We start from the raw sequence: 18,175 nt of genomic DNA on the forward strand, positions 1-18,175 counted from the left end.
CGCCTAACGCGGCCCGGACAACAGCGCTTGCTGTGCCTGAGATGCTCAAACCAATGGTGGGCTAAACCGGCTAACTATTGACGACACAGGCTTGATGGTTTTGCCCTTATGCCGTAGCAGCACAGGTCAGTATGATATTGATGATAGGAGACCAGATTCCAACCAGAACTCTAACACTGAATGAAACTGCGGACTTTATCTTCTACAACACGCTCAACAATGCAAGTAAATTCAAAAAGCAACGCAACCAAAGACATACAATAATCAACATGAATTGACTCTATCATCTATTCACGATGCCCTAATACGCTCCTCAGGGTGCAACGACACTGAATGTTAGAACCAGTTTACTATCTCTGCTCTCCAGACACAAAATAGGCCATTATCTCCATTTCCAACACCTCGACCGGCGGTTTTCCTCAAACGCTACACAATCAAACTGACAATCAAAATCACCACAACCCTCCCCATTTCTTCTTTGGTACAACGGCAACAGTTTTAGATCGTTCTGCTTTCAGCTGCGGCGGCTGCGGTTTTGGCACCGGCTGCCCATTCCTCAGAGGGCCATCTGGTGTCCAGGTCACTGCCCTAGCCGATGGATCGTTCCGTAGGATATCTTGCTGGACACCATTGAGGTGGTCGATGAAATGCTTCTTAGATGGAGCGTTCTTCCTCAGCGCTTCGTGATAGCCGGTGACGATGCCTCGCGATCCTGCAGAGAAACTCCCGGGTAGATGCTTCACTCTTGGCTCGTCTGTGAGGAGTCCTTTCGTGATCATGCGGAAGACCTCCTTCTCGACTTTTCCTTCATTCTCGTCGTCGGCGTCGTCGTAAGACTGTTCATCGTTGGGATCGATTTGACTGCTTGGCACTTGGATGAATGGCGAATCAGGTTGAATCGTCTGGCTTCGTGCCGGGCTGTGCTCAGCGGTGATATCATCTGGCTGGACTGTTTGGCTTCTTTCTGGGCTGAATATCTCGGACACATCATCAGCTTGAATTGTCTGGCTTCGAATTGAACTGTGCTCGTGGACGATATCACCAGTGACACTTGCTTGTTGTTCGACTGGCTGCGCGTGCTGGGTCGATATCCTGCCTCCCTTCGACAAGTTGGTTTGGCCATTAGCCTCTTCCATTTCTTCATTGCCGCTCTCCTGTCCTGCCATGACCGTCTCTTCGCTGTATCTTGTGCGTTGCCTCTTGCGTGTCGGCGTGTCATCATCGCAGTCGAAGTCGTCCTCAATCGATGGAAGAAGAGGTTCTGGTGTCACACGAAGTGAATCCTTCGTTGAACGATCAAGTGGGCGCTCCGATCGCTTTGCCGTACCCTCGTCTTCTCGTTTCCTCTTCAGTGATTTGCATGGTGGTGTCCTGACGTGATTATGGAAAAGGCACGGATTCACTTTAGCCACCACCGCCATAGTTCGGGTCTTCTTTGGCGATAACCTACCAACCTGAGCGGTCAAAGCAAGGAAATCCTCAGGAGACCACTGCGCCATCGCAGTTTTGTATTGTGGCCGCAAGTCATCGAGTAGGGACGAAGAATTTATTTCCCTGGCGTTGTAGAATCCTGCTTGTGTCCCTCTTGCCATCTCTTCCATGAGTAGCGAGTAAAGCTTTGACGTGCGTAAGTTCGCTTTGCTCAACAAGAGTATGGCTTCTGGCTGGATCAGGTGGTTGACGTAGAAAGAGGATAGGATATCCAACAAGGAATTCTGCACATCTTCAAGATGCAGCTGATGAGCTGCGATATAGGCTCCAATGTATCTGTGTGGTCCAGCATGGATGTCGGGCCGGGCTGAACTTGAGTCGGGTACATTGCGCAGTATGAGGTCCTCGACGCTGCCTTGCTCGACGAAATGGAGGACGTCGGCTGTGGCTTGAGCGTCGTACTCTGACAGAGCGATGGCATCGTCAGGGCCATTGTTGCCGTTCATCGCAATGTCTGCAAGAGATGGGATGCTACTGAGCAGACCTTCGTGGACGTGGAGGACTTTAGCTGATTGGCCGACCTTCAATGTGAGAAACTTCATGTCGAAGCCATTGAAGCCTGACAGCTGTGTTTGTACGCATTCGATATCTGTTGACTCTGTCATGGTGGAGAAACTGGATGGATGTCTGTAAGAAATAGGACGGTTGGACTCTCGGTCGTCGAGATGTTCAGCTAGGGCCGAAGCTTGTTGATAGAAGAAGAATCAAAACCGTAGTACCTTTAACAACGCGTTGAGTCAGTCTTTTGTCCTTGAGAAAGTGCATGGCTCTGATTCCAACCAAGGTGACACTACTTCTTTCACTAGCAGACGTTGGCCCGCAACCGCTCTTTCACTTCGATGTGTGAAACAACCGTGGCGCACGTGCAAGTCGAGTGCAAGCAAAGTGAGAAGTTCTTCATTTCCCCCATGGTGTGCGCTCGAAAGGCTCAATCCTAATCCTAACCTCTTTAGCGTCTTCGATCCAGTCACCCCAGGGTCTCTTCAATGCATGTGGTATCACGATCTCTCTTCTTTTCCACTTTCGACCCTCGCGAATTAGAAATGCTCCATCTTCAGTCCAGTGTTCATCCATCGCTTTCGCTCCACCTTGATCTTGTACATCACCATTTGCTAGATCAGCCTGTTGCTGCAGAGCATCATCGACAATGGCATCAGCATCCCAGTCTCCGAATCCCTTCCACAAGCTTCTCTTCTCCTCGGCTGTAAGCTTCTTACCATAAATGGCACTCTTGGTCGTGCTCTCAGCTGTCGTATCGACCGGGTCGAGTTCCGTTGACTCGTAGACGAGGTTGAATTGCAAAGGTCTGAGATCAGCTTGAAAAGCTGGATGTTGAAGCAGAATGGACATGACTCGAGTCGCAGGAAGCGACGAAGGGAGCCGCAGGGTGATCTCTGCTGCCGTGTTTTCTGTTCCTCTTGTTGTTATGTAGAATGTGGCTGTGACAAGACGTGCTCCAAGCGATCCAGGTGGATAAATCTGCTCCGGAGCTTTGAAAGCATCCGTTGACGCCTTGCCGTTCACCTCCAGAGGGTTGAGGAATTGCTCGATAATAGAGGGACGATCGTATTTGAGAGTAAGGGGCTGGTACTGAGGATGGAGACTTTTCGCTTCGGCTATGATTTCGGCCTTGTTTTTGTCTTTGTTTGCTGAGAACACAGCTCCGAGTTCTTTTTCTGCGATTGAGAGGTAGTAGATCTCTCCTTCTTGGCGTTCTCGCGCGTTGATCTTCGCATGGTTGAGTGTTGTCAAAGTTGGCACCCGTGCAAGGGTAAGGTAGAAGGACTTGTCGGAGGCTCTGGGGTCTTTTGCAGCCGCTTGTTCGCTCTGGTCGAAAAGTGGATTGTTGGTGATCCTCAAAGAAGAAAGACTAGGCAGAAGTTGAGGCAGACTGTCAATGCAGGCATACGAGTCGATTCGGTTATGTGAGATGTTGAGAGCCTCAATTTGAGGATAGGTACAACCAGTCGGACTGGACTTCTGTCCTATCATCGAGATGTGATTTCCTTGTAGTGACAGTGCTTTGACTTGCGGAAATAACCTCGTTATCGACGCCAGACATTCAAGATCTGTGAAATGATTGTTCTCGAGCACGACCGATCTGACATTTCGGATGCAAGGCAGTGGTCGCTTGTTTGTAGGTTCCAAGGTAGACAGCCCATTGCCAGAAAGGTAGAGTTCTTGCAGGCTCGAGAAGTCGCTAGAGTCCTTGAACATATCACAAATCTCGTCAGCAGTAAGAAGACATTCTTCGAGGTGAAGCTCTTTGATCTGTGCTAGGGGACTCGAAGCGGAAGACGTGCGAAACGATGCAAAGCGCAAACCACTGAGACAAATAAGCAAGGCATTTCCAAATGGATCGTTATGGCATACCCGAGTCTCAGGGTAGTCAGCTTCGGCAAGGCGGCACAAATTTCTGCAGCTTGTGACCAATGCTCAATGGTATTCCAGCCAAGATCCAGCTCCGTTATGTTAGGACACATCGCTGACAGCTCGTTCTGTGCATCAGGCAGGCTGTCCGGAGCTGAACCACGAGGCGTAATACCGTTGACCACGAACTGATCGACCAGTACTACCCTCAGCTCAGCAAGTTGTGATTGTTCTCTTGCAATCTTGTCGAAGCCTACCTCTTCGGCAACCTTACCAGATATGACAACTACATCGACATCGGACGTGGCATCTGTTGGATCTGTGTCATACTTGTATTTAATTGCTTCTAGCACAGTACGTTCCTGATCCGGCTTGCGATTTGGCCTTATGAAGGACGCTGCAGTAGAAGACAGCGAGTCACATTGGAAGATCTGCTCGCCTTTGTACTTTCCATCATGCTTGCCTCGAGAGGCATCATCCCACTCAACACCTAGCCATGCACCAGTAGTGCCAGCAAGAGGGCCGTGATATCGTACTGTACACAAATGACCATCGTATGAGAGCCTCCTGCCCGCGTAGAAGCCGGCGTCCATGGGGGGATCGACACGTTTGACTCTCTCACTGGCAAGCATGCAGCATCCACTCAAGATTGAAGGTGCTACAATAGGCAACTTCGTGCCATCCGAGACAATTGCTTAACCACAGGTGCAAGAATAGACAACGATGCAATGGTGCTGCCTGTGGAGCTGGGTAGTAGGAAAGCACGCGTTGTTGTTTCCGTTACGGCGGAAAGAACAAAGGGTCGCGACAAGGCTCCGCTCTCAGCCTCGTTCGAGTTTCGATAGAGCAGCAGACCATGTTGACACCATGCGATCTAGTCATCATTATCGGCAGCAGCATCTTGCTTGTCGGATACTGGATAAATGCTACAACCCAGGATACCCCTTCGCAGGGTATGTATCCAATGTCAGAGTTTCAGCAGCATTGCTCGGCGTAGCTACGCCCAAGTGGTTGATCCTATTGCTCCCAGCCGCACCCAAGAAGACGCGGTCTTACCGACAGCTTTACCTCAGAGTACCGCTCTTCAAAGAAAAACAAATTCGGCATTGAGGAGATATACGCCTAGAACGCCAGGTCTGCGACATCTGATCAGGCCTCAGAACGATCACCTGTGGAAAGGACGGCCAGTCCATGCCCTTACTTTCCCAAAGAAAGGCCACGCAAGAGGTGGGCGGAACAGGACAGGCAGAATCACTGTGAGACACAGAGGTGGTGGCCATAAGCGTAGGATACGCACAGTCGACTTCGATAGATCAGCCCCAGGCCAACATTATGTCGAACGAATCGAACACGACCCGAACAGATCAGCCCATATTGCCCTGGTGAGGGATGCTAAGACGGGCAAGCAGAGCTATATCCTGGCAGCTGAAGGCATGAGAGCTGGTGATGTGGTGACTTCATATCGCGCAGGCTTGCCGAAAGAGTTACTGAAGGATATGGGTGACTCGGTCGACATGGGTGTGATTGCTTCAAAGACTGCGATGAGAGGAAACTGCTTAAAGCTGGGCATGATACCAGTTGGCACTCCAATCTTCAACATTGCGCCCAACAAGGACTCGTATGGCAAGTTTGCAAGGAGCGCAGGCACACATGGTATCATCATTGGCAAGGGCGAAGACGTTGTTCAGAAGGAAATGGTCAAAGCAATGGGGGATACGGGCACACTGGATATCGCATCCTTATCGCAGGAGCAGCTGATCAAGTTTGAGAAGGCTGCCAACTATGTCACGGTGAAGCTGTCGAGTGGTGAGATTCGACTGATCGATAAAGACGCTATTGCCACCATTGGCGTTGCTAGCAATGCCAACTACAAGTACACTTCTCTTGGAAAAGCTGGCAGGAAGAGGTGGCTAGGTATCCGCCCAACTGTGCGAGGTACCGCCATGAACACAGTCGACCATCCTCATGGTGGTGGTAGAGGTAAATCAAAGGGTGACAAAGTGCCTGTCAGTCCGTGGGGCGTGCCGGTAAGTGAAGAGACTATCTTTTACATGAAACCTACTGACATCAATTCAGACCAAATCTGGTTACAAGACAAGACCGAAACACAAGATCAACCGTCTCGTCGTGCAGGAGCGGCCGAGAAACCAGGGCAAGAGACGAAGAGGTTACGCATAGTTTCCATGTACATTATATCAGCTCTTGTTGCTGTGGCTTCGATGTATACATACCACAAAAGCAAGTGCAATGAACGTCAAAGTTTCGTACAAGTACGGCATCTTGTCGAGGGTTCCAATGGCTCCATACGTCAGCTTGAATTACCGGTGTCTCCAAGAACAAGCAGAACCTTGGGCAATGTTGCCAGCACTCTAATGTCCTTATACAGATGATGGTCGTGCCTCCTTGATGTTGTCGACATTTTGTGATCGGAGTAGGTGCGACGCAGAACCTTGGCTGTGATGCGTGCTTGCCGTGGCCTCCCATATTTCCTGGCTTTTCGAAGTATTCTACTCGTATGCATCCCATGATTCTCGGCCCCTCGTCTAGAAAGCATCGGCACAAATTCCCAAACACCATTAGCGGATCAGCCAAAAAGGACCGAAATCTCTCACGGCGATAACCATGGTCTCGGTACTAAGGGCTTTAGGCCCCCCGCGAGCCGATGCGCATGAGAAGTCGACATGGATTCCCGCTTGCTGAGCTAACGGTAGCGGTGCTTCTGCTGCTCATACCCTTCATACGGGTCTTGAGATGTGTCTTGATTGAAGCGCTGCCAAAGCGATCGATCAGGTTACCGTGGAACATACTGTGCATTCGTGTTGCAATCGCCAGCGTTGGCCTTCCAATAATACATTGCCGTGCTCCCAGTTACCGAATATCATCGACAGCGCCCATCACATGTACGTACGATAATACTGGTGCCTGGGGCAGTACATCGTAGCAGAAGGGGGAGACACGTATATCGTCCCGACTCTGTTACTTGGGCTCATCGACTTTGTTTTCGATCCGTCCGTTGTAGGCCGCAACCATTAACGGCACCGGCTCGACTAATATGGCCGACGTCCAGACATCGGCGCAACCTGCTGCGCCCAAATCTTCTTCCCCAAGCAACGGAGAACCCAGAAAGGCTTCAGACCCAAGAAGAGTGCTAGCATGCGGCACCTGTCGAAAGCGGAAGCTGAAATGCGACAGCAAGAGACCGAAGTGTTCCACATGCGCTCGCTTAGGACACCCTTGCGAGTATGATGAGGTGCGGAAGAAGAGTGGTCCGAAGAGAGGATATGTGAAAGAGCTGGAAGCCCGTCTGAAGCAGGTTGAGACTTTGTTGACCTCGCAGGGCGATGATCGGAGTCCGCCTCAGCCAGCACCACTTGAGCAGCAACAGCAATCATTTCCTGCGACCAGTGGTGGCATGAACATGTTCAATACTTCTTCCATGAATGCAGACAGCATGGTTGGGATAGGACAGGACGCCGATATGATCGACCCCAATCTCAATTTGAACGAGGCCTATGGCATGGGCGGTATCGAAGACTTCAATTGGGACATGATATCGCTGGGACTCGAGGAGCCGCTGCCGCCACAGGACGTTATGGACGAGCTATACAATACCTATTTCGAGAAAGTACATCCTTCAATGCCAATGATACACAGACCGCGCTTCATGGCTTCACTAAACATGCCCATGAATCAGAGACCACCAGTCTGCTTGAGGTATATTATGTGGGCCCATGCTTGCGGTATGCTTCCTCAATATAAAACCTCAGCCGAGCAGTTCTACCAGAAGGCGCGCAAGTACATCGAACAGGATCAAATGAAAGGACATGGTGAAAGCTTCATATCCGTTCCTCACGCTCAGGCATTCATCCTCATTGCTACCTACGAGTTCAAGGCCATGTACTTTCCTCGAGCATGGATGACATGCGGTGACGGAACGAGGATATCACAACTCATGGGCCTCCATCGGCAAGATCGGGTCGGACTAGACGTAAAGCAAACAATGGCTCCGCCGAAAGACTGGATTGAACGTGAAGAACGGAGGAGGACGTTCTGGATGGCTTACTGCAATGACCGATATGCCAGTATAGGCACAGGCTGGCCGATGTCAATCGACGAAAGAGACATTTTGACCAACCTGCCTGCAAGCGAAGAGGCCTTTCTTACAGGGAAGGCGGAGCCCGCGCCCGCTCTGCAAGATGTGATGGCAGGAGAAGGAACTTCTGGGCTGTCTTCGTTCGCCGGAGTGTGCTTGCTGGCAACTCTTTTCGGGCGCAATCTGACACATCTTCACAGACCAGCAGATGATGATAATGACCATGACCTAAACGGAGGATTCTGGAAACGACATCGAAGCATTGACAACATTCTGCTCAACACCTCTCTATCACTACCAGCACATTTACGGCTTCCTTATGGCTTGAACGATCCAAACATTGTGTTCGCGAACATGAACATTCATACTTCTGCCATTTGCTTACACCAAGCAGCTATCTTCAAGGCTGACAAGCATCGACTAGCACCTCAAATCAGTGCCGAATCAAAACGACGTTGTATCGTCGCAGCTGACCAGATCACAAATATCATGAAAATGTGCAGCCATCAAGACCTGTCGCACCTCAATCCTTTCATCGCCTTCTGTTTGTATGTAGCAGCGAGAGTCTTCGTGCAATACTTGAAGTCCAAGAAAGAAGATGCAACGGTCGCTGCATCATTGACGTTCTTGCTGTCAGCAATGATGGCACTGAGAAACAAGAACCCTTTGACGGAGTCCTTCTTGGTTCAGCTCGATGTCGATCTGGAAGGAAGCGGCTTGAACATTCCATCACCTCTTGGACCGAACCGATATGTAAATCGACCAGCCGCTGAATGCCCCGCCAACACGGATGCGGTCAGATGCACAGCAATCTACGAACTTAGAGAAACACAATCACTGGGATATCAAGCAAGAGGCGTCGAACCAATAAACTCAGGACAGCTGGATACCAACGTTGACTTTGGTTCCATGGGTTACAACCCAATGACTCATCACCACCCTGCTCAGGGTGCAGCGCATCCACCTTTCAAAGGAGTGCCAATTGGCGCTAGTCCTGGTTCTTCTGGTCAGAACGGTTACGATCATGCGTTTGGCAATGCCATACAGGGCAAGTCACCCACTGGCGATGGACAATCTACCGGGTCATCACATTCCAATCAGCCTACACCATCTGCATCAAGCTCATCGCATCACACTTCTTCTCATACTTCATTCTCTCCTCCTAATGATAGTGACATCGACAACATGCAACCATTCTATGCAAGCCAAGTGCCAAAAGATAACAGCGGTGTCGAACAAGGTCCATTCGTTCCTGGTATTATACCATCGCAACCTCGGAGCGGCAACAGTTCGAACACGCAGTACAGCATCCTCAATCCACTGAAGTCTAACCAGAACAGCAACAATGAGCAGAATGGCTTCGGGAACGTATTCGGTGGGACAGGCTTCACGCCTGATCCCTCGGGCTACACTCCGGGCCCAACAGGATTCACACCTGGACCGTCAGGATTTACGCCGGGCCCAACAGGGATGACGCCTGGAAACTGGAATGACATGCAGATGCCGGAGAACGGTGAGTGGATGTATGGGGATTGGAGAACTGGCGACACGCCGGGTCAGCAGACATGAATTTATGCTTCATGGGAGCAACGGCAAGGTATTCGGGGCAGGACGAATCTGAATGAAGACAAATGATACCCACGGGAGGAAGGATAGGTGTTGTGAGCGGTTTGGGCGTATTTCAATGTATATGATAGGGATGAAAATGCACATCACAACTCCGACGCCACTTCAAGGCTCCTTTCCTTCTCCATCCCCGCTCTCTGCTTCATTCCCAATCACCCTTGGCATTGTAATATCTATATATTACCCGAACTCAACTACATCCTTTGACCTGCCTTCTAGAGAACGATTCTCAACGTCATCCAGGTTTATTCTCGAAAGGGACCCAGCGCGTTACAAGCCTCATCTCATTCGCATCCAAGGGGGTAAACAGTTGATCGTTCTCGTTAGTCTGTCTGAGTTGAATCGGCGGATTTAAAGAAGAGTTGTTCGTGGCCGCGAGGTGTTTGGTGGCTGCGATGGATATTGCCGTTGCTAGATTGATGATTGAGTTGATCAGGGCTATAATGTTTAGACACAAGGCGGGAGCACTTGGTTGGAGGCGAGGGTTATTGGTTGAATGCACTTATTCTTCGTCTTCACTGCCTGGAGGATCAATAGACAGGATCTTGACCGTCCGTCCAGGGGCATGTGTTCATGGCTGTTGCTGATTGTGAATGAGCCTGTAGATGCGGGAGGGAATTGTCTAGATAGTATTTGAACGTCCAGCCCGGCATGTCGAATTACCATTGTCGGTTTCTGCATCGTTCTTGTTGACTGCTGAATAAGGTCAGACAGACAGGCAGCACAAAAGATGAACGCAGTCACTATGAGAGGAGCTGTTTTCGCGATATTGCTGCAGTTTCCGATTCGCTTATGACTTCTCCTTTCCTTGCACCCAATCTTACTAGGACAAGCACTGGGCGCATTGCTGCCTTGTCCTTGATGACATATGATGCAGGTAGACAATGCGTAAGTCTACGCCGCGGTGAGAGTTCTTGCTTGTGTCTCGTGTAGCAAACCATGCCTTCCATAAAAGCCATGCCAGAGCGAATTGGTAGGCAATTTTCTCTCTCTTCACAAGTCAAGTGTAACTACGTAAATAAACAACATGAGTTCCTACCATGACAAGCGAGGTAAGCTTATCTCCCAGCCCAGACGACACACCCGTCCCCGTCCGCCCCAGCTTCCCAACTGACACCCCACAGCAAGCATCAACCACATCATCTCCCTCGCAACGCCCAAGTCCATCGCTACCGCCGCCCAACCATACCACAGCATCTCCCACGTCCAGCCCCTCAACAAGAGAGATAGGCCGAAAGCCGACCAGATGAAAGCTGACATGTGGATCGAGCTATTCGGCGATGATGAGTTCGAGACACAAGGAAAGGTGGTGCGGAGAACGAAAGAACAGATGAAGGAGCACGTTTCGCAGGGGCTAGGCGAGATGCGAGTTGAGGATTTACGAGAGTTGCTGAGGGACGTTGCTGATATTTTGGAGTGGGAGGATCCGGGGCAGGTGAAGAAGTTGTTGGGTGTTGAGTGGATGCAAATGAATCTGGTGCCGGTGGATGGTGAAATGGTCGTGGCGAGGTGCATCGTTGCTGAGCGGTGGAAGCTTGGCAGATTATAGGTCTTCTGGGATGCAGCATGATGTGACAGAGAGGGTGAAAAGCGAATGCGACAATGAGCGCTGGTACAAGATCTGAATGGGATGTGCATGATCGATTCTTTCTGAATGTGTTTGCTCCTTTGATCGTGACGAGCCTGCCGTGGTGACAAACGACATGGCGTGTATCTTTTCCTCTCACGCATTCGCCTTCGTATACTCCCCAGCGTGCCGCACGCCTCAACCAGAAGCGCCTGAACCAGCTGAACAACTTCAGAGAAGTCTAAATGGTAGATAATCATGGGTAAGTCCCTGCCAGCTCGACTCGCCTTCGCTAACCATTCCTGCCAGAAGAAATCAACACAATCATTGACCAATCCACACCTACCTCGATCGCAAATGCCGGACTGTGGGGCCACACGATCCAGTACCTCAGAGCACCCGATGGTCCCAAAGAGCGCGAGCGCTTCAACCAATTCACTCACCTGTTCCTCAATACCGATGCCACAGCACGACTTGAGAATATGAAGAAATTGCATCCATCAGAGACGGACTCATCAGGCGTTGACACGGGACATTTGCGGTTGTGGCTAAAGATTGTTGCGCAGATCATGGGCTGGAAGGATCCGGAGGAGATCAAGATGTTGTTGGGTGTCAAGGCGGCAGCGAGGGGCGAGCTTGAAAGGCAGGGGAAGCGGGACATCGATCATGAGAAGGCGAATTTGTTGATGGATGAGTTGGACTTGGAGTTTCGGCCTACCTTGGGGAGGGAAGGGGGAGGCAGGGGCTCAACGTCGAGTTAATGCTTTGGTGGTTGTGTTGTATTCATTGTGAGCGCGTTCTGGGGTGTAGCAAAGCATTGAGACTAGACTTAGGCCTGCGACAGACATTCGCGGTTCATAAAACACCAAATTCTGATCATATGTAAGAAAGACTTGTGATTATAGGTAACATTATGATAATTTGGGCATTGACGAAATAGTAACGCGGTCGTGGATTGAGGGGGCTGCCTCGAAACGGTGCAAGAGCACTTTTCGGAACAACCTTTTCCCGCAATTCCGGAAGGAGTTTGCGTTTCCTCAACAGCTCCTCGACGTCTCCTCTGTGCGCGATCCCGTCGTAATGATCAGTCCCTCGTACCTTGGGATCTAATGTCTTAGCAGATTTCGGGATCGAAGTGCATGCGCGGATTGCAGTGTTCAAGCAAAGTGTTTCCGCTGCTCACGGCATGCGATATGAGCTATTTCAGTCCAACCTCTACGGCCAGAGCTGATAGTTCAGGCGCCTTTGGTCGATAATGAAGGATTTCAGCGCCATTCCCTGCTACTAATGCTCAGATTGCTGTCATTTGGATTGCTATGTCGACCAAGAGGGATGTTGTGGGGCGTTGGATCGCGTACCGGAAAACAGAAGACGCATGACGGTTAGAGGAATATGGAAGGGCATAGATGTGGATTATGCCGCGGTGCGAAGACGGTACGACTGAAAGAGTGGCATGTCTATTGGCATCGGACCCTGTCTTGATTCGAAGGTGAGATTGGGATAGATTTTTGTGGGCATGGGTGTCATTGAATGAGACATGGTTGTGAGCAGAGACGGTTCTGGTGCACTGCTTTACCCAGCCTTCATCTCATGCTGGAATGAGAGCCGAACAATACCACCCACGTATCAAGGTGAGTACATATTCAACATCTTTTACTTCTTGGGCTGCCAGCAATGAATCATGCTTGAAGAATTGCATGACTGGGTGTGGAAGGTGTGTTCCGTGTCGGACGCGTCTGTTGGACGCGTTCTTTCTCTCTTTTCCAGAATCAAGTGCGCCTTCCACGTGTTCGAATTTTTTTTAGCAGAACATACGACTTCTTTCTCGGCCACCGCACCTCTCCTCCAAGATGGCAGTCAAAAGTGAGACATCTGAAGAGATACCAGTCACCATGGTACCAACGACTGTGCCGCCGCCACCACCCTTCATCACCTTTCCTACAGGAGTAAGTAAGCATCAATAATTGTCTACGTTTTCGAGTGCTGATCGATACAAGATGCTCAACGATGCCTATAAGGCCAATAATAATCTGCTACGGGTCATACTCCTGCGAATGCCTAGGGAAATCCAGCTGTCCATCTTCGAGCATCCAGTCCTTACCACCGCAGATAGGGTCTGCCTTGCACTCACCTGCAAAACCTTTACTCGTGCTATCAGCAGCAATCCAAAGCTCTTAGCATTGCCAGAAAAGCTCAAGCACGGTGAAGAAGCAGGCGTTCGAGAGTGTTTTCTTGAGAACGAGCCCTTGGAAGATGATGCCACTGAAGGAGAGATTGATCATTGGGTGGCTCACAGGAAGAAGCTTGATCACGAACATCGAAACCGCGTCGATGAGGCAGAGATAACGTTCTTGTTCAACCGGCTCGGCGAGGGCTGGAATCTGTCACCCACTCGCTTCTGTCATAGCTGCCACAAATTCGTTTCGATTGAGCTATCCTACTGGGATGAGCGAGATGTCTTCTTCACATATCGCAGCAACAGCAATCTAGCAAAGGCGTGGAGACGAGGACATTGCCAGTGTGGAGGGTACATTGAATATGGAGAAGATGCAAGGAACTACGTGAATGAGTGGATCAAGCCGGGTTCGAACAAGACCAAGTGTCCGTGTTGCCAAGTACTGTGCTTCAGACATTGCATGGAATGTGATGGCTGCTGTGGACATTGCTGCTGCTGCTGCTAATCGTGGCCGCAGGTTTGCGAAAGGATCGAGATGAGTAGCGGCTAGATACCGTCGGAAACCGTGAATGCAATGTGCGACTACGCCGGCCGGAAGATTCACAAGCTCGATGAAACAATCTCCTTCCAGCATTCTACAATGAACAACGTCCCATGGTACAAGGCCCGCAAGTCAACCCACCGTTGCAGAACAGACTGCGATGTGGGATCTTTGTGCTTGCTTTGTTCTCACATTTGTTCTCACATTTGTTCATGTTACCAATAACGCGACAATGAGTCGCCGCCAGCTCAACGCGCTTCCTTGATACATGGTGGCCTAACAACAGCGCTGCAAAAGACAAAGACGCTGCCAACGGTACATCAACGAGACGTTCTACCATCGGCTAGAGAGTCCCTTCATACATTCTGGCCAGGTTGCAGGCAGCTAAAGCCAGCCCTACAGCAATATTTGTGCCTGGAAACTGCCACTTCTAGAAAACCATTTGCTCTCTAGGAAGTAGAGCTACAACTGGTCCTTCGCAGGTTCGAGGATCGACACCTCAACATCCATGCCACCACCAGCACTGCCTCAGGCAGTGACTGCTCACAAAGGTGCAGGCCGTCCTCCTGTCGTAATGAAAGCACATGAAGACCTAAAACCCAAGCCGGAATCGAATGGCCTCCCCTTCATCACTTCGGAGGATCTTAAGGCCCAGAAGTCATCACCATACATCAGCGAACCCACGAATTTCCGCCATCTCAAGACAGGAGGTGAAAGACCATTGCTAACCAGCACAGGCTCACCAGGACCGACGGTTCCGAACTTCTCACGACCCGCCCCTCCACGAAGGAACTCCTCGCCAGAACTGTCTCCCGTACGAAGACGTAGCCCCCGTCTATCCTACTTCATCCACAAGACCCTACACCATGCCCCCGAGCCCGTCCCAAGCACCTTAGCCAACAAAGTCACAAAAGCCATGACGACGAACAACAGACTTGAGATCATTCTTGACGGTTTAGACGAGCTGGACTATATAGTCCGGAAGAAGCTGGACGAGTTACTCGAGGGCACAAGCCTGACTTCAACATCAAGTTCGGGCTCAAGCTTGACCACCAAAGCCAGTGGTAGCTGCAACAGCAAAAGCAACAGCAGCGCCGAAAACGCCACCACTCCAGAACAGCCTCCCACCGGCGGCCTCAAACGCATCCTCTCCCTCCGCAAACGCCCAACACAACCACAACCACAACCACAACCACAACTACAACCACAATCCCGACCACAGCCCCCACCCCAACCTCAACCTCCTACAAAACCGAGTCCAGACCCCTACCTAATCTTCACGCTCCGCACCCACCTTCGCCAGATCGACTCATGGTTCCTCCAAGTGCAGTCCGCAAAGCGTGTTCTAAAACGCCAGATGATCGAAGCATCAGCTCAAACCAGCGCGTGTGCACGCCACGTCGCAGAAGGCGACCACCCACATGTGATAAACATTATTGCCGGCGGTGGGATGGATGAACAGAGGACGGGGGAACGGGATGCAGCGTTTGGGAGGGAGATTGAGTGGATTTTGAAGGGGGCGGAGGATTTTTTGGGGGAGTTTGATGTTGGTGCATTGGAGGAAGGAAAGGGAGGACGGAGAAAGAGTGTTACGATGAGTGTTTTGAGTACGTGGAGTGAGAGGTAAGGAGGTGGTTGTTGACGACGGGGATGACGAGTTAATGACGATGAGTAGACGCAGTGTATAGATGTTGATGCCGGTTCTGGAGTTCGGGAGTTTTGAGCTATCTGCATTGGATAGTGAGCAGCAATCAACCAATCAATCAAATATTCATAATTTAATTCTTTCCTTTTGCGTTTTTGGCCTTGACGACTGGTTGTTGTAAGGTGTAGACTTCCACGCTTCTTCCTTACCTGAACAGGGACGCAGATGCGAGAGGAAAGCTTCGCACTCGTGCTGCGCTAGGCATTCGATAGTGGACAACTGCTTGGTATGGCAACACAAGCTTCAGTCGTACTGGGCAGGAGCCGGCAAAAAACGTCCGCGTTGGAAGCGGATGATGAGGAAGCTCGTGGAGCGAGGGACTTGCTGTGCGGATTGCAGCAAGCGTGCGTGACCGCAACCAGTTCCATCACGCTCTTGGCTGCGGCGGCGGAAGATATTGGTGTTTGTCGGAGACCTCGGTTTATGGGTACAGTAAGCAGTATACTGCTCAGAATATTGTCGGTCTCGGGCATGTTAGCAGGAAGTACTATGATAGCAACATTGAAATGAAGGTGCGGCTTGGTTAGCCAATGGATCGATCTCTGTTTCAATATTTCTCTGCTTCATCTCTGTAGAAGCAGCATATGCTCATCTCACCCGCCCACGACTCCTGTGTCTCTGTTCGATTCCTTTTCTCTCCGAAATATGCACAAACGAAAATAGATGCCATGAGGTCCCTGATTCTTTGTACAGCCAAGATGCCATAGGATTCCACTCTGCAAACCCAAGATCTGCTTACCATCCAAACTGTCAGTCTATATCCGGCCTTCGACTCCCGACACGGCTCCAAATGCTCTTGACTATGCCCACAATATCCTTCGAGATCCAACCTATGCAACAGGCTGAGCACCCATCTTTCTGAACCACTCCATCATATTAGTGTACACCACAAGCAACACACCACCACCCGGACCCAACCTCAACACCTTAGGCAAGAACCCCTTATACAACGCAGCCGCACCCTCCTCCTTCATGATCGTCCCCAACGCCGGCCAAGCCCAATTATACTTGGGCGCCTGCCCCGGCACTCTCGGCGAGTTCTGAATCCTCGTCTTCGCAACATCCATCGGCGTATTCAGAATCGTACCAACCGTCCCACCAACCGCACCAGACACCAAATCATTGAGCGTCTGTTGCGTCTTGCTGGCTCCCGGCGGTGGTAGAAGCGACTTAACCTGGAAGATACAGCCGAAGTAGCCCGCGTTCCACAGAATATGTCTCCAAGCCGTACTCTCCAGCCCGTTATACAGCGCAAGCGGCCCCTCAGCCTTAACCGTCTTAGTCACACAGTCCATAATGCTATTGTATTTTCCCGCACTAGCCTTATCCTGCATCCTAATCTTGACGAGCTCAAAGGGGACAACGACGAGGGACTCGGTTGCGCCTGCTGTTGCGCCCGTGAGGATAGCGAGGGGCTGGTTCTGTTTCGCGACGCCGAACAGGTTGCGGTAGAAGATGCCCCACGAGTCGTTTGCGGCGAATTTCGTGGCGCGTTTGGGTGCTTCCATCATTATTGGGGCGCCGATGCCGCGGTAGAGGCGGGAGGTGCCTTCGTTTTTGATGATTTTGCGGAAGCAGTCCATCATTGAGGTGTAGTGGTCTTGGCCTGGGACTGGGACGCGGCCTTGGAGTTGGACTCGGGTTTTGACGACGTCGAGGGGGTACCTGCGGGAGTGTTAGGTGGGTGATCTCGGGGGGATGTACGTGTGCGTGAAGGACTGACATGAGGAGAATCTGTGAGCATGTTAGTGTTTGTTCTGCACGCGATGAGGTGGGAGAAGTACTTCGGAGACACCAGCTACAGCACCAGCTGCGAACTGGTACTGGAACGGTAGAGGCTTCTGTGTTGTCGACATCTTGGCTGTGTTGATGTAGTGGTTGCGAAGCTCGAACTGGTCGCGTGGTATACGAGCTGGCCGGAGCTGGAGCTGGATAGCGAGAGGGGAGAGGGAAGACTGTGAGTAGAGGTGTTCAGAAGCTACTGAGAAGAAATTCTATCTAGCAAGAAGACAAAGAAAATGAACCAGAAGTGAGAGCTGAGCAATAAACTAAGCGGGCGAATGGCGGTCAACCAGCAGGGGTAATGTGGAGGAAGACAGCGGAGATATGGGGTGAGGGAAGCTCTCGACTGTCGGACGCGACGAAATTGGCAGTGCTTAGATAAGATACGGGCCTTTCTCCGGTTGGCGGAATTTAATGCGATAGAAAAAACATCCCGCTCGCCCTGCGTGGATGTCCTTGGGTCATACAAAGTTCATAAAATCAAGCATATCTTGCAGGAGTTGGATTCAGCGACGAACCAGGAGCCGTTTTGATCCACTTTGTCACCTGAACTGGCGAAAGTGCAACGGCGGAAACACCTGCCTTGTTAGGAAAGGGTAGCCGCAGGCCTGGCCCCAGCACGAGTTGGCTTTGGATATAGGAAGAGTTGAAAATACTGCTATGAACTCGAGATGTTGTGGAATGAGATCGAAGCCACACCCACACTCATAGAGCTAATGAAAATACCCATGCCGTTCTCATCCAACAATAATTGGATCCTAAATCAACTGTAACCAATCCAACAACTCTCCATAAATGTCAAACGTAAAGAGGGGTATCATCAA

At 50.8% G+C, this 18,175-nt stretch overlaps 9 protein-coding genes across 9 annotated transcripts; 6 read left to right on the top strand and 3 right to left on the bottom strand.

Moving 5' to 3' along the window:
* Positions 1 to 452: 452 nt before the first annotated feature.
* On the bottom strand, positions 453 to 2,096 carry PMZ80_001325 (uncharacterized protein; the record flags this gene model as incomplete). The annotated part of the gene is made up of 1 exon (XM_064869771.1): positions 453 to 2,096. The coding sequence occupies one exon, from the start codon at positions 2,094 to 2,096 to the stop codon at positions 453 to 455; it is 1,644 nt and encodes a 547-aa protein (XP_064735268.1).
* Positions 2,097 to 2,388: 292 nt separating this feature from the next.
* On the bottom strand, positions 2,389 to 4,454 carry PMZ80_001326 (uncharacterized protein; the record flags this gene model as incomplete). The annotated part of the gene is made up of 2 exons (XM_064869772.1): positions 2,389 to 3,817; positions 3,865 to 4,454. The coding sequence occupies 2 exons, from the start codon at positions 4,452 to 4,454 to the stop codon at positions 2,389 to 2,391; spliced, it is 2,019 nt and encodes a 672-aa protein (XP_064735269.1).
* Positions 4,455 to 4,728: 274 nt separating this feature from the next.
* RML2 (mitochondrial 54S ribosomal protein rml2) lies at positions 4,729 to 6,039 on the top strand (the record flags this gene model as incomplete). The annotated part of the gene is made up of 3 exons (XM_064869773.1): positions 4,729 to 4,814; positions 4,859 to 5,888; positions 5,938 to 6,039. The coding sequence occupies 3 exons, from the start codon at positions 4,729 to 4,731 to the stop codon at positions 6,037 to 6,039; spliced, it is 1,218 nt and encodes a 405-aa protein (XP_064735270.1).
* An 874-nt stretch (positions 6,040 to 6,913) lies between these two features.
* Positions 6,914 to 9,523, top strand: PMZ80_001328 (uncharacterized protein; the record flags this gene model as incomplete). The annotated part of the gene is made up of 1 exon (XM_064869774.1): positions 6,914 to 9,523. One exon carries the CDS (start codon positions 6,914 to 6,916, stop codon positions 9,521 to 9,523), a length of 2,610 nt encoding a protein of 869 aa, XP_064735271.1.
* A 1,084-nt stretch (positions 9,524 to 10,607) lies between these two features.
* On the top strand, positions 10,608 to 11,129 carry PMZ80_001329 (uncharacterized protein; the record flags this gene model as incomplete). The annotated part of the gene is made up of 2 exons (XM_064869775.1): positions 10,608 to 10,632; positions 10,705 to 11,129. 2 exons carry the CDS (start codon positions 10,608 to 10,610, stop codon positions 11,127 to 11,129), a joined length of 450 nt encoding a protein of 149 aa, XP_064735272.1.
* Positions 11,130 to 11,405: 276 nt separating this feature from the next.
* PMZ80_001330 (uncharacterized protein) lies at positions 11,406 to 11,908 on the top strand (the record flags this gene model as incomplete). The annotated part of the gene is made up of 2 exons (XM_064869776.1): positions 11,406 to 11,409; positions 11,457 to 11,908. 2 exons carry the CDS (start codon positions 11,406 to 11,408, stop codon positions 11,906 to 11,908), a joined length of 456 nt encoding a protein of 151 aa, XP_064735273.1.
* Positions 11,909 to 12,997: 1,089 nt separating this feature from the next.
* PMZ80_001331 (uncharacterized protein) lies at positions 12,998 to 13,866 on the top strand (the record flags this gene model as incomplete). Its single annotated transcript, XM_064869777.1, has 3 exons — positions 12,998 to 13,093; positions 13,145 to 13,748; positions 13,841 to 13,866. The coding sequence occupies 3 exons, from the start codon at positions 12,998 to 13,000 to the stop codon at positions 13,864 to 13,866; spliced, it is 726 nt and encodes a 241-aa protein (XP_064735274.1).
* Positions 13,867 to 14,096: 230 nt separating this feature from the next.
* PMZ80_001332 (uncharacterized protein) lies at positions 14,097 to 15,491 on the top strand (the record flags this gene model as incomplete). Its single annotated transcript, XM_064869778.1, has 2 exons — positions 14,097 to 14,100; positions 14,347 to 15,491. The coding sequence occupies 2 exons, from the start codon at positions 14,097 to 14,099 to the stop codon at positions 15,489 to 15,491; spliced, it is 1,149 nt and encodes a 382-aa protein (XP_064735275.1).
* A 908-nt stretch (positions 15,492 to 16,399) lies between these two features.
* PMZ80_001333 (uncharacterized protein) lies at positions 16,400 to 17,425 on the bottom strand (the record flags this gene model as incomplete). The annotated part of the gene is made up of 3 exons (XM_064869779.1): positions 16,400 to 17,234; positions 17,293 to 17,303; positions 17,354 to 17,425. 3 exons carry the CDS (start codon positions 17,423 to 17,425, stop codon positions 16,400 to 16,402), a joined length of 918 nt encoding a protein of 305 aa, XP_064735276.1.
* Positions 17,426 to 18,175: the final 750 nt, after the last annotated feature.

This window comes from Knufia obscura (assembly GCF_036327395.1).
Source record: "Knufia obscura strain CCFEE 5817 isolate CBS 148926 chromosome Unknown scaffold_1, whole genome shotgun sequence".
NCBI classification, from domain to species: Eukaryota; Fungi; Ascomycota; class Eurotiomycetes; order Chaetothyriales; family Trichomeriaceae; genus Knufia; species Knufia obscura.